This window comes from Alternaria arbusti (assembly GCF_024043155.1).
Source record: "Alternaria arbusti strain BMP 1465 chromosome Unknown scaffold_29, whole genome shotgun sequence".
Taxonomy (NCBI): domain Eukaryota; kingdom Fungi; phylum Ascomycota; class Dothideomycetes; order Pleosporales; family Pleosporaceae; genus Alternaria; species Alternaria arbusti.
The window spans coordinates 25,692-39,440 of record NW_026249969.1 but is presented as its reverse complement, the minus strand read 5'-3'; the positions used below and the strand labels follow the sequence as shown (position 1 = coordinate 39,440).

At 54.1% G+C, this 13,749-nt stretch overlaps 7 protein-coding genes across 7 annotated transcripts; 2 read left to right on the top strand and 5 right to left on the bottom strand.

The window, feature by feature from the left end:
- Positions 1 to 303: 303 nt before the first annotated feature.
- On the bottom strand, positions 304 to 1,133 carry J4E86_011047 (uncharacterized protein; the record flags this gene model as incomplete). The annotated part of the gene is made up of 2 exons (XM_051451541.1): positions 304 to 552; positions 609 to 1,133. 2 exons carry the CDS (start codon positions 1,131 to 1,133, stop codon positions 304 to 306), a joined length of 774 nt encoding a protein of 257 aa, XP_051297241.1.
- Positions 1,134 to 1,422: 289 nt separating this feature from the next.
- J4E86_011046 (uncharacterized protein) lies at positions 1,423 to 3,483 on the bottom strand (the record flags this gene model as incomplete). Its single annotated transcript, XM_051451540.1, has 1 exon — positions 1,423 to 3,483. The coding sequence occupies one exon, from the start codon at positions 3,481 to 3,483 to the stop codon at positions 1,423 to 1,425; it is 2,061 nt and encodes a 686-aa protein (XP_051297240.1).
- Positions 3,484 to 4,026: 543 nt separating this feature from the next.
- Positions 4,027 to 5,445, bottom strand: J4E86_011045 (uncharacterized protein; the record flags this gene model as incomplete). Its single annotated transcript, XM_051451539.1, has 2 exons — positions 4,027 to 4,070; positions 4,125 to 5,445. 2 exons carry the CDS (start codon positions 5,443 to 5,445, stop codon positions 4,027 to 4,029), a joined length of 1,365 nt encoding a protein of 454 aa, XP_051297239.1.
- A 735-nt stretch (positions 5,446 to 6,180) lies between these two features.
- On the top strand, positions 6,181 to 7,999 carry J4E86_011044 (uncharacterized protein; the record flags this gene model as incomplete). Its single annotated transcript, XM_051451538.1, has 3 exons — positions 6,181 to 6,316; positions 6,365 to 6,534; positions 6,581 to 7,999. 3 exons carry the CDS (start codon positions 6,181 to 6,183, stop codon positions 7,997 to 7,999), a joined length of 1,725 nt encoding a protein of 574 aa, XP_051297238.1.
- A 2,264-nt stretch (positions 8,000 to 10,263) lies between these two features.
- Positions 10,264 to 11,787, bottom strand: J4E86_011043 (uncharacterized protein; the record flags this gene model as incomplete). Its single annotated transcript, XM_051451537.1, has 2 exons — positions 10,264 to 11,714; positions 11,766 to 11,787. 2 exons carry the CDS (start codon positions 11,785 to 11,787, stop codon positions 10,264 to 10,266), a joined length of 1,473 nt encoding a protein of 490 aa, XP_051297237.1.
- Positions 11,788 to 11,946: 159 nt separating this feature from the next.
- On the top strand, positions 11,947 to 12,998 carry J4E86_011042 (uncharacterized protein; the record flags this gene model as incomplete). Its single annotated transcript, XM_051451536.1, has 4 exons — positions 11,947 to 12,003; positions 12,056 to 12,194; positions 12,248 to 12,367; positions 12,421 to 12,998. The coding sequence occupies 4 exons, from the start codon at positions 11,947 to 11,949 to the stop codon at positions 12,996 to 12,998; spliced, it is 894 nt and encodes a 297-aa protein (XP_051297236.1).
- Positions 12,999 to 13,044: 46 nt separating this feature from the next.
- On the bottom strand, positions 13,045 to 13,716 carry J4E86_011041 (uncharacterized protein; the record flags this gene model as incomplete). Its single annotated transcript, XM_051451535.1, has 1 exon — positions 13,045 to 13,716. The coding sequence occupies one exon, from the start codon at positions 13,714 to 13,716 to the stop codon at positions 13,045 to 13,047; it is 672 nt and encodes a 223-aa protein (XP_051297235.1).
- Positions 13,717 to 13,749: the final 33 nt, after the last annotated feature.

Genomic DNA, 13,749 nt, shown 5'->3' with positions numbered 1-13,749 from the left:
GACGCCGATCCGCTGACGTATGTCACAATGACTGATCCCCGCATTCGAGCTCGAGCTACGGGTAGACTTGCTTTTGCGCTGCTCCTTGGAATTGCGACCAAACGGGCGGGGAGAGCTCCGCACGCCGATCGTTCGCGTGCTGGTCATTCATCATAAACAGCGTCTCAAATCCTTACCAATATTGTTCGCGCAAAGCCTAGACTTGCGCGTTGAATTGAGAGGTAAGCGCTAAACTGTAATATGTTCTGTACTTTTTGAGGGTACTTCGTAACCAGAATAGTTTGCATTGCGATGGTATCACGTCTATGCCTCCTTGATCAACTTGCGCGTCGCACTCTCCATCCAGAGCTTCGTGTACAGCCTATGCAGCCACTGAATATGCCCAGGTTGCGGTCCAGCGTCCTTGCCCTCTGGCGTCGTATCCACAAAGACCGACTTGAGGTGGAAGGTAGCCATCTGCGCAGCATCGTCTTTCGAGACCTCCATAGAGAAAAGACCGTCTGAGGGTCGGGGTTCAGAAACGTGTGGTGAGTCGCCGCATCGAACGATGACCTAGAAACATGTCAAGTCAGCTACCAAATCCCAATGCGATCGCATGAAGTTCTTACCTTATCATCCTTATGCTCCACAACCTCAAAGTGATCCACAATCTTCGTCCCAACCCCATACTCGCTCTTGGCCAACTCCTTCACATCCCAAAGATGGCTATCCCTACCCTCCACATTCCGATACCACTTCTCCAACAACCTCCTCTGCACCCTAAACGCCACGCCGCTCCAAATGCCCCTACAAAAGTCTGTTGTCAAAGCCGGTTGATCAACGGATATCCTGCCCCCATCGCCCTTGACCCAGTACTTCTCCGGCAGCTTCCCATACGGAATCTGCTTTATCGCATGGTCTATGCAGCCAGGCGGGTTGCCGTTGGGGTTGTGTGCGCGGAAGACGGCTGTGGTGAGGTCGGGGGAGGAGGCGTCGTAGGGCACGAATTTTGTGTTGCGCGTGTAGAAGGAGGAGACGCTGTAGGCGAGGAGGACGTTGGCGGAGAGGCCGCCGGTTATGCCGACGAGGACGCCGAGGAAGCGCTTCGGGCCTGAGATGCGTTTTATTGTTGGGGGTTTCGAGATTGTGTTCATTGTGAAGGTGGGAGGGGATTGAGATAATGGGAGAGGAATTGGGGGGAGGCGCCCTGGGTGGAGTGGAAGGAGAGGGACGGCGCTCGCAGCGGGATTGTCGCGTGGGGTGGTCGGAATGTTTTGGTGTTGAGAAGCTTGGACCCTCGGTGGGTTTTGGATGCCGAGGGTCGTGGGTGCGTCGGCGAATGCTCTTCGCTCAGACACCGACATCTCGTCTCACCACTGCAGTCGCCTCGAATTCATCTTCACAATTACATTACTGATACTAACAACAGGGCTATATGTCTACTCAGTGCAGGTGCGCAAGCGCGATACCAGAGTACGCGCTGTCCGTCTCGTAGATCTTCTTCTTCCTCCCTCCGTCCATGTCGAACCTGTACACAGTACCTCCCAGATCCGTCAGGTAGACATGCCGGTTCACAGCATCAATCTTCAATCCAATCGGCTCGTGGAAATGTCTCGCTAGCGTTACAACACCTTTCTCTTCCCTCGTCTCGGCACCTACATACGCCTTGTTCAGCGTGTTGCCGAGTGGGTACTCGCCGCGGTCGGTCCAGTACAGGGTCTGGCTCTCAGCTTCGAACTCTAGATCGATAGGTTCAGGAAGGTGGTCGAATAGTAATTCGATGTCGGAGCGGGAGGACGCGGTCTCATTGGCAGGCATCTGCATGTTTGCGCGGAAAATGCGACCTTTGCCGCCCTTGGACGGGCCCTTCTGAGACCAGTAAAACTTCCCGCCCTGAGGGTCGACTGCGATACCAACACACCAGTTGGTCTGGTCTTCTCCTTCCGCTGAGCTGGATTCGCCGGTCTGCACGATGATCTCGTGGTTGCTGCCGTCAAAGTCGCATCGGTGGACGCGTAGGCCTTCCCTGTCGCAGATGTACAGCTTCTTGTTTTCGTGGTCGATCTTGAGTTGCTTCGGTGTGTGGATCTGGCCTTCCGGAATGATGGCTTGAACGTCGGTGCCATCGAGGTTCGCGGACATGACACTGCCGTTGTTCTTGGCGGGAGACGCGCCCATGTTCGTCCAGAAGATGCGACCAGCTGAGATGGACACGTCGATACCGTCTGGCATGGCTTGGCCACCCACAATCTCGCGCACGTTACTTCCGTCCGCTGAGGCAGTCATTATCTTGCCAGACGTGGCCATCTTCGGCAGGTCGGTAACATTGCCTCCGATGCCAATATCGAGGAAGTACAGTCTGGGCGCCGCGAGATTGTCGTGATGGCCGCTCTCATCCTTGGAGCTCCGCGTCGTCTCACCAGCGGGATACAGACCGCCTTTGCCAGACTTCGCGCCGAGCTTGCCCTTCTCGACAAAGTTCTTCTGAACCCAGTCTCGCGCTGTGGGATCGCCGCCGCGCTCTTCAACGTAGTTGTTCTCGATGAACGCAACCGTGTCCAATCCTACTGCATCCATCATCCCGCAAGGTCCAACCGGGTTATCCTTGAACATCGTCAAGAACAGCCTGTCGATCTCCTCCGGCTCCGAAACACCCTCCGCCATGATGAGCAGACTCTCCCTCTTAATAGCAGCCCATAACCGGTTGAAGATGAAACCAGTCGACTCCTTGCGCGCGATAGCCGGAGTCATACCCGCATCATGAAGTTTGCTCTGCAGAAACGGCAGAATGTCTGCATGCGTCTCACCGCACGTCATGAGTTCGACAACGTTGTTGCCCGGAGGCATGTAGTAATGCATATTGCAAACGCGATGCCGACTACCCGCGTCCACCTTATCGAGCATGAACCGCGACTTGTACGACGAAGAGTTGGAAGCCAGGATACAATCCTTCGGTGCTTGTTGCTGAAGCTGGCCCATGATGTCGATCTTCAACGGAAGCTTCTCTGGCAATGCTTCAACTACCAACCACGCGTTCTTGACTGCCTCTTCAATGTCTTTGACGGTGTTGAATTGCGTTGGTTTCCGTGCGTTACCGGTGAGTTTCGAGAATTCGTCCATGTGGTGTTCGATGTAGTGTGTCGCGGCGTTCCTCTGCTCGTCACTGAGATCGCACAACACGACCTCATAGCCAGCAGCGACCCATGAAGCAGCGATTCGTCGACCGAGGACTCCTCCGCCCAGAACAGCGACTGGTCGAGATGATGTGTCTGGTGCCGTCCATTGCGATGGGGGGTTGCTGGATGCAGCTCGTGTTTGCGTATTCGACATGATTGAGTATGATAACGATGTTGATCGAGTGCGAAAAGCTGTGTTGACACTCCTCGCTTTGAGTTCCCGTGTAGTTATACGCGTGCTCAAACATCGCGTCGTCGCATAGCTCGCAGAGGGCTCGGCCGAGATACGCCGAACGCCTCTTGTCAGTCGTCTTGCGCAAAGAGACATTTTTCGTTATCCTGATATGTTAGTTCAGACGGTAACTGCTGCTGCTGGGTTATCGCTGATACCGCGACTTTCTCCAGCGCGTCTAGATGCATGTTGTATACCATTGGTTAACGCTAATGCAGCCTAGAAGCATGTAGGTGTTGCGTCACTGCCCAATAGCTCGGTAGACATCCGTGCAGTGCCGCTCCGGTGGCGACGTCATTCGTACGGTGCTTTTTGTGTCGTGCGAGATGGGCGTTGGGGCGTGCGAGACGTTGGGCGGTGGTATGTCGGCCGAACTGCATGCGTGCTGCGCGAACTTGGGTTTTTTGTCAATGTGCGACTATGACGATTGTCGGGATGCGCGCGCAGGAGTTGGGAAGTGAAGGGTTGGTTGATGGTAAATTTCATTTTGGAAAGGTTGATATTTGCGATAGATTATGACAGATGTGTATTGAACAGGCCCAAATCCACACCCAGTCCAGTCTAGCCCAACTACTCCGACAATACTGCTGCGACAACCGTCCCTCAACCCCCAACTCCATAGCAGACTGCACAGAATAATCACTGGAAAGTGAAGATCTCATCCTGAGGCTTCGATATTTTGCCTAAGCCCTCGTTAGCAGTATTCCAAGCAATATCATCAGATAGTCTCAACATACCCGGTGCCTTAAACCCGCGTTCCTGCAAATACCCAACCATACTCTCCATCATCGGATCCGGCCCACAAACAAGAACCTTGCTATCCATCCCAGCCGGCGCAGGCAAACGCCGCTCAATCATCTCCTTGCTGATACGGCCCTTGTCGCCCGTCCAGCTCTCCGAAGGGCTGCTCAAAACATAGTGCACATTGAACTGCTCGTACTGCGCCGCAAACCTGTCGAGTTCCTCTTTAAGCAGAATGTCGGCTTCGGTCTTGTTGGCATACAGCAGCGTCGTCTTAGTATCATCGCGCGGGTCTTCGCAGATACGACGAATGATCTGGAACATGGGTGTTATACCCGTGCCACCAGCAATCATACCGAGTTCTTTGACGAGGTTCTTGTGGTACTTCATCTCGCCTTTTGGACCCCGGATTTCGACCATATCGCCGACGTTTAGCTTGCTCAACCAGGGTGTCAGTTTACCGCCTTCGTAGATCTTGACAGTCAGTTCGAGACGCCCGCGGTCCTTGTTGCTGGACGTAGGCGTGTACGAGCGCGCGAGTTGCTTCCCGTCGACTTCGTGCCTGATGGCAATGTGTTGGCCCGTCGGCAACCCTAAGACGGAGTTCTCATTCGGCAGCCCGAAGACGAAGCGGATTGTGTCGTGGGAGACGTTGAACTTTTCGATTAAAGGGAAAGGTTGGTAGACGCGGGCGTTGAGCACACCGAGGTTGATGTCCTTCTTCTTCGTCGGTTTCGAAGACATGGATTTCGCTTTGATGTGCGCGGGGTAGGATTGGAAGTCTTTGTGCGCGACGTCGAAGCTCTTGGTTGCCCAGAGGCTGGCGTAGCCGGCTAGGACCATACTCGCGATGGAAGACACGGCGAAGCCTTTCCAGAACCCTGCGCTTTGGAGACGGTGCAGGAGTGGCGAGAATCTTCGTCCTGCGACAATGGAGAGCACGACGGATGTCAGACCAAATCCAATAGCACCAAGATGCAACCGCCACGATTTCGGCGGCGGCAAGTTGTTGACAACATGCACCCTGCTCGGCGTGATCGTGGGCATCTTCGCGGCTTCATGGTCCGTCCAGTCCTCGTCTGCGATGCGCCCAATGCGGAAGTTCTCGAGGATCTCTCGTGCGTCTGTGGAATGGCCGATGTCTTCGTAGGCGGTTGTTGCGTCTGTGCCGGCGTTCTCGAGTAGGAACTCTTTACCGCCTGGGTGGTCTTCTTGGTAGTCGGTTACGTTGTAGACGTGGTTCCAGAGGGTGACCCATAGATCGGTTCTGCTGGTATGCTGAGATACCTCTTGGAGAGTGTATACGCCGTCGGCCATGGTGTCTTCTTGTTTACGCGCCCGTCTCGTGATGGTCCGGTTGCAATGGCTGAGAGAATCGAAAGAGATGGATGCGTTCCGTCCGTCACTAAAGGGGCGCCAGGGAGAAGAATGGCAACGATGAAGGCCTGTGGCCAAGACCCTTCATCGTCGCAATAGCCTCATGCAACCGGCATACCGATCCACTACGCATGCGCCGCGACCGAGATCTCGGACATTCGCAGCACCAGGATGCAGCAAGATCGTTGCGCGTAAGGCTTGGACGAAGCCACTCGCATGGTGGCACCTCCGATTGTCAGCGGAGGCTTGATTGGTTTAAGCCTCGCTGTGCCGAGGTAAGTGGGGGCTTGGCTCCACTAACACCGGACACCTCGTGGTAGCCGCTCTGCAATAGCGCTGTCATTTGTCATGGCCCAACAACAAAACTGTTACCTCGAGCGAAATTTCGATCAACGCTTCGGCCGGGCTGGCTCGCTGGCTCGCACGACCTGCAGTGTTTTTTGCTTTATTTTGGCGCATTGGTATGGCGCATTGGGCTCTTCGGCGCTTTTCGTACGATGAAGCCTGCGCCGGAGGATGGTCAGTGGCGATGCGTCATATTTACAGACTAGACGAGACCTGCAGGTGGTGGGTTGCGGATGGATACGTAGTTTGGTGTGCTCTCATTTAGTCGCGTTATAGTCCTGTCAAGATTGCGACGCTCACCCGTTATTCCAAACTTCATTGAATCGCACCATGACTATCAAGGGCTTTTACCTCGTTGGGCAGGACAAGAATGTCTTTCGTCAGGATATTCACATTGATCAGTATCATGACTTTGAGGCGCTGCAGGTTGCTGTAGCGGAGCAGTACAATATTATTCAATCGACTGGTATGTAAGATGATTGCATTGGTGTGGACATGGACTTACGATCTGCAGGTATCGGGCTGCAAGATGCCAAGGGACAGGACCTCCACGATTTGGACGATGTATTGGATTGCGACGAAGATATAGGCATTACGGTCGACGGACAGGCCATTCGCGACCCTTCAGGCCCAGAGGGCCTTCCTTTCGTGGGCAGCTACTACGAGGTCTTTCCCGATCATCTCGTGAGTTCAACTTGACAGGCGCGCGTATTGCCACTAACCAGCTCAGGGAAATCATGCGCGTCTTTTCCAGAAGTACGGATCTTTGATCAAGTACGAGACGATGGGCAAGCAGAATTACTTGACCAATGACCCTGCTATTGCGACCGTGGCTTTCCAGGAGTCGGCGTTCTTCAGCAAACACATCACTCCCGAGCATCCTTTGGCGGGTATCAAGGACAACAGGGCGTTGTTCATTTGCGATACCGACACCGATGCGTGGAGGCAAGCGCATAAGTTCATCCCGCCTTCCATGGCACCCAAGGCTATCAGACACTACACACCTCTGATGGAAGCTTCGGTGAAGGACTCGTTCAAAGTCTTTGACCAGCTCGATGAGCAGGGCGAAGCCTGGAACGTTTACCAGTACATGCTGAAGCTCGCATCTCAGACCGTCTTCAAGTTTGCGCTCGGATACGACGCCCACCACTTCGACAACCCAGATGCGCCTCTGAGCGAGCTAGTCATCTTGATCGCCCAATCACTCTCCCTGAACAAAAAGGTCGCGTCAAGAGGTGCCTGGTACGCAAAGCTCAGCGCCATCCCCTTCACAGCAGCCTACGACCTGGACAAGATCCGCTACAGACTCTGGACCATCCTCAACCAAGCAATCGACCAAGCACCAAAGGGAAGCAACGAAGACGACCTACCCCTGCAATCCGCAGCCCTAGGAGCAAGCTGCGTAGTCGACTACCTCAAGCGCGCCACCGACGACAACGGCAACAAACTCCCCCGCGAACTCGTCATCCCAAACATGCTCCCCATCTCCGGCGCGGGCTTCACAACCACCTCCTCCCTCCTCTCCTGGCTCCTCTACTCCCTCTGCGTCTACGAAGGCAACCAAGAGCGGCTCCTCCAGGAACTCGTCGACGCCGGCGTAAACGAGAACACAAAGTGGACACCTGAACTCTCCGACGGCCTCACTTTCCTCGACAAGTTCGTCAAGGAGACTCAGCGCTTGCATAACCCTTCTTTCCAACCCGGTCGCACCGCTAAGGTCGATTGTATCGTACCAGGTGGCTACAAACTGCCCGCCGGCTCCGTCGTCATCTGCGCCCTGCACGCCATCCACAACAACCCGTCCATCTGGTCTAACCCCGATCGTTTCGACCCCGACCGCTGGGGCACCGAGGAGGTTTCCAACCGCCCTAAGAACTCGTACATGCCTTTTGCAACTGGCCCGCGTAGTTGTATTGGCTTCAACTTTGCGCTTGGGGAGGTTAAAGTGTTGCTTCCGGAGTTGGTCTACAGGTATGAGTTTAGTAAGGAGGGAGAGGAGGCGGTGACGTATGACCCTGAGTTTCAGCTTATTCGGCCCATGAACTTTTATGTTAGGGCGAGGAGGAGGACGAGTTGGCCCGAGCCGACGAAGGGGGCGAAGAAGATTGCTGTGGAGTATCAGGAGGGGGAGGAGAAGCCGCCGATTTAGTGATGAGGTCTGGTACACAGTACTTGCTATCTCTCGAATGCACGTTGGAGTACTAGAGTCGAGGGAATAATTTAATGTGTTTCTCTGTTCATCCCAGCATTTCCGTCCAATCAGGCTTAAACGTTAAGTCATTATCAAATCCAGATACAACACTATACATGTAGAGCGTAAGCCCTAAGTTAAAGATAAGAAACGTTCCTGTTGCAAACTCGTCTAGCGTGCCCTGTACGCCGCATATATATCGGATAGGATCGGCAAGGGAACTCGCAAATATGAGCTGATACAAGAAGTGCGATAGTATGAGAATATACGCAGGCGTGATCATCCAAGCAGGGCTCATGACTATCGCGAACGTACCCCAGCTAAAGTTAACCATCAAGGAGGAGAGCCGCCAGTAGACCCACGCGACACCAGCAAAGAAGCCTGGAAACACAACCATCCAAGTAGCATACGACTCTACACGAGACGGTCCTAGCATAAGTGCATTCGGAACGAGTAACAACAGCTTTGCACGAAATCTATCGAAAGGCTTGTTGCGGCTGATGTATAGCGACCTGCTCTTGACATAAGCTGTAAAAGCCTCAGAGAAGACGTAGTGTTCGAGCAGATCAACCGTGCGATTTGAGACCCACGATGTAACTGCAAAGCAGGACAAGATACTACAGGCAAATACCCCGTTACGTATCAAGCCTGCCGGTCCCGGAACGGTCAAAAGCACCATAACAAACGAAAAGAGAATGAGATAAAGATAACACGCGATGAAAGCGAGGTGCGTAAAATGCGTGGATGCCAGAATTCTTTTGCAACGAAGGACGCCTGGTGAGTGACAAAGATTGGAAAGACCAACGGGCCCAGCAACCGAGCGGAAAACCTCCGCGGTGACGAATGAGCTGAGTAAAAAGGCGACCACAATCTGTGTAACCGGTATTCCCTTCATAGCGAAGACCTTGACGGCCTGCGGTAATGCGCCGAAGATGAAGCTGACCATACTCAGTCTCCAGCTGCGATCGACGGCGCAGCCAGGGAGATCTTTCATGTACGTGACAGACTCTTTGGAAGGGCTGGGACGATCAAGCGATGGTCCGACTGTGGGTGAGGCTTCGCCGGTAGCGTTGTTTGGAGACTGTTCGTGATGCACAATTGAAGCATGTTCGACCGTTCCGCTGGGAGTTATAGTAGTCGGGTTTTGCATGTCTGCTAAACGGCTTTCTTCATTGTCGTGACTAGAAAGAGCAGCCAAGAATGTACCCTGAGCTTCACCATCGACAGGAGGAACATTGTCTTGTGGAGCTGCCATGCTGGAGGCGTCGACAGCAGTCGTACTGCTCTGATCCTTTGTCCGCGCAAAGTCCCGCCAAACCCAAACCACCCACGATGCATCCCCTATATCTTCATCTTCCACAAAGCGATCATACCAGACATGCTTGACTGCAGTTCGAGGCGAGCAACCCACAGCCATCAGGACTACGAACTTCACCAACATGAGGAAAGTGTCGATCGCACAGATAAGCGGAGATGCGCGTAGAGCATAGCTGATACGGTATGGTGCATTGACGACTTTTCCCGTCTCTTGTAGGAGGACGGCTAGAGAGCAGGCCATGACGGACCAGTACGCGCTTTGCCATGACACGCCGTGTGTCAATGAAGCATCGGCTGTCAGTACGTCAGTTAGAATATTGATGAGGTTGGACTGAAACGCAACATACAGCAAGTCGTGTTCGTAGGGACGCTGGCATTGAACGTTGCATTGTGCGCGAGGTGTGAGTGCGACGCGTTGAACGGTGGCATGTTAGTTCGATGTCGGATGGAATCAAAGTCACAATCAAGAGCGCGGGAAGGCTACCTTATAGATATGGCATGATAGTTCAAGGCTGAGAAGCGATGGCTGAGCGAGTGGCTGGAAGGAAAAGATGGGATTGGTCGCGCCAACGAAGATGCGCATGCAGATTGGGGGCTGAGCTCGCTGACATGCGCCACCAAAACCGTAAAGCAGCCAACGAGACAACTCACTACTGCGCGATCAAGCCTAACCACCATGAACGGCAGCCCGGGGACAAGGACAGCAAAGACAGTGAAGACAGACCAAGATCTTCGCGAACTGATCTGCCTTGAATCCCCTCAGCCCACCTATGTCTAACCTCCGCAACATAGACGACCTTGACGAAGAGATACTCTCATGAACGAGAGAAATCGCAAGTATAATATACTTTCTAACAACATCAGGCCAGCTGCGCAACATGAATCTGCCATCCACCTCCTCACCCCTAACTCCTAAACAACATCAACCCCGCCTCTTCAGCATCCACACCCTCCTCTCCCTCACTCTCCCCCCCATCCTCCTCCCCAAGCCCCACCCTCTGCCCAAACAAACTCCCAAACAACTCATCCCTCTGCCTATCCCCCCACTGCCCCCTCTCCTCGGGCGCCATAAAATTCTGCAGTTTCTCCTGCACCGTATACCGCAACCTCCTCCCCTTACTGGCCTTCGTATCAACAACCTTCTTCGTCTTAGCCTCGCGCGCAACCTGCCACGGCGCCTGCACAACAAATTCAGCGGTTCCGTTGCTGTTGAGGTCGGCGGAGCGCTGCTCGAGGAGCTCTTTGAGCATGAGGCCGTAGAAGTCGGCGTCGTCGTAGATGGCGGGCGAGGGTTGGGGGGTCTTGGTCGAGGATTGGAGGGGGGCACAAGAGCGCGGGGTTTGGGTGCGGAGGACCAGGTGGGGGGATGTTAGTTGGGAGTCGAGGACTTCGGTTAGGGTTTGCTGGGCGGATGCGTTGAGGCGCGCTTTGTTGTTTGTGACGGTTGTGGCTTTGGTTTTGTTGGACCAGCGCTCCAGGACGGCTTTGCGGTGGGGGAGTGTGGTTTTCTCGCTGGCTTGAATGGTGGTCCAGATTTCGGACGATGGGGTCGCGGAGTCGAAGGTTGGGCGCTTCCGCTTCTGGCCTGTTCGCGATTCTTCTAGGGAGAGGCGCAGGTTCGTGAGGTTGTTGAGGAGAGTCAGGGCAGCTGCCTCGGCTGCCTCGATAGGCGCATCTTTTGCGGTCTCTGTCTTGTAAGGCTCTGCAGCCATGGAGTTGGTCGAGATCAAAGCCTTTTGTAGTCGAATCCGCGAGTTGAGCAGTGTATCGAACGTCTTTCGTTGGGTCTTTACGGCTTCGCCCTTGGCGACATCGGACTGCGTGCCAGCAGCGATGCCCGACGTGAAGGACTTGTTGGCGGACATGAGGTCGCGGATCGTGGACGCATCGGTTTTGACGTCTGCGCCAGGCTCATCATCGTCTGAACCTTCGGATTCGTTGCCCTCGTCGTCGCTCCCGCTGTTGCCTGCGCTTCCCATTTCCTCGTCCTCGTCGCTCATGTCTTCGTCGAATTCGCCGTTCATGTCTTCCTCGTCGCTCTCATCTTCGCCATCGAGCTCTACGCCATTGATGCCATCCTCTTCGTCTTCATCACTGGCCTCGCTGTCTATATCGTCGAAGCCCTTCGCAAAAGGATCGTCGCTGTCGCTGTCCTCGAGTGCTTTGCGGTCCACCTTGCGCCCAGCGTACTCCGGGCCTAGAGGCACCTCAACCGGCTTCCTCAACTTGCTCTTTCCGACCGACGTATAATGTTCGCGCCCGGCATTGTCATCTTCAACTTCGGAGAGTTCAGCGTCGGAGCGCTCGTCTTCGCTAGAGCTCGGCGCAGGGTCGAGTAGCGACTCGGGATCGAAATCTGGTGGTCATATGAGCAAAATCCAGTCGCGCATATAGGAAAAGTTTATACCTCTGATCTTTGACTTGCCCATAGTGTACAAGCGGTTTGGTGTTGTTGGTGCTGGTGAAGCGCGTCGGAAGAGAAAGTTCACTCTGTGCCCCACAAAAAAGTTCAATGACATCGGCTAAATGAAACGCCGATGCGCGTCACCTCCGCCATCAACTCCGCAACCCCCGTCTCTATCACGACGATGCTGAAGCCACGGTTGTTCTCGACGTTGCGATGCCTGCAGCATGAGAATCCTCTCGTATGTTAAATGCTAGAATGGTCGAATGCGCAATAGCTGATGGCGAGCGCAGGGTCTTCCGCGCTCAGGCGCGCCTCCGCAAATGCCGCGCATGCAGCGAGGATTGCCACAGAAGCGGAATATCAAAGATGTGAAGAAAGTGATTGCTGTCTCATCCGCAAAAGGCGGAGTTGGAAAGAGTACTATTGCTGGTATATCTTACCGTCCATGGACAAATCCGTTCCACAATACTGAAGTATTGTAGTCAACCTCGCCTTGAGCTTTGCGCGTCGTGGTTACAAAGCCGGCATCCTTGATACCGACATCTTCGGCCCATCAATACCAACTTTACTCAATCTATCCGGCGAACCCCGACTGTCAGCAAGTCAGTTCTCACACCAATCAAGTTCCCTAACAGCCTCTAATCCCACAACCCAGACAACCAACTACTCCCGCTCTCCAATTATGGCCTAAAGTCCATGTCCATGGGCTACCTCATCCCAGAATCCTCACCAGTAGCATGGCGCGGTCTCATGGTCATGAAAGCCCTGCAGCAACTCCTCCACGAAGTCGAATGGGGCGGCCTAGACGTCCTAGTCCTTGACATGCCACCCGGCACCGGCGACGTCCAACTCACAATCACCCAGCAGCTCATCCTAGACGGCGCGCTCATCGTATCAACGCCGCAGGATCTGTCGCTCAAAGACGCGGTGAAGGGCGTTGAACTGTTCCGCAAAGTCGATGTGAAGTTACTGGGTCTGGTGTGCAACATGGCGGGCTTCAAATGTCCCGGCTGCGGAGACGTGCATGAAGTGTTTGGGAATATGAACAAGATCAGGGCCATGTGTGGGAAGTATGACTTGAACATGCTAGGCGAGATACCGTTACATGCGAGTATCAGCGACGATGCTGATCGTGGGAAGCCGACTGTGGTAGCGGAACCGGAGGGCGAGCGGGCTATGGCGTTTGGCAAGATTGCGCAGCAAGTTGAGGGTCTTATTGGACTAGAGCGGTAGTCGTCCACTGACCCCAGAGGCATCGTCGCCCAACGATATCGCTACTTCACACCCCAATCTTTTGCAGTTCCCTGAAATACCCATCGAGCTCCTCGCCTCGCCAAGTAAAACTTACCCTCACACTCTTACTCATCAGTCTCGCCCTCACGCCCCTCACCGCGCTCAGGATCTCCTCAACCCGCTCCAACTCCTCAGCGTCGATAATGACATGCAGTCTAAAACTGCGGAGCTTCTTCATCTTAAGCACAAGCTCGAGATGCTCGCTAAACACCTCCGCCGGCCTCATAGGCCTAATACATAGATTCCTCCCCGTACATTCACGTTTCTGAGGCTCGTAGTCTTTCATATCACCCCGCAACACCACGTTCAGACAACGCAAGTGCTCTGCGGGTACGATGCTGGGGAAGACCTGGTCGCCGAGCCAGATGTCGCGGAAGAAAGTATCCAACACCACAGAGTCGAAGACAAAGAAGTGATTAACGCGGAACCAGGTCTTTACGACGTGGTGTGTCATGTAGCCCATGTATTTCCAGTTGAGATGGTGTTTGCGGCCATCAGTGACCATATTCGCTAGCACGTCCCGTGCGGTGAGTCTATTGAGACATGTCTGGTCAGATACAACTGTCGGCGCAGACAGTATGACTGGCATGCCTTCGTCCGTCAAGTATGCGGCGATCTTGCTTCTGATATCTTCCGGTAGATGATGGATAATTTCCATGGTGAGTAGCCGGCAAGACAATGCGCCATAGTC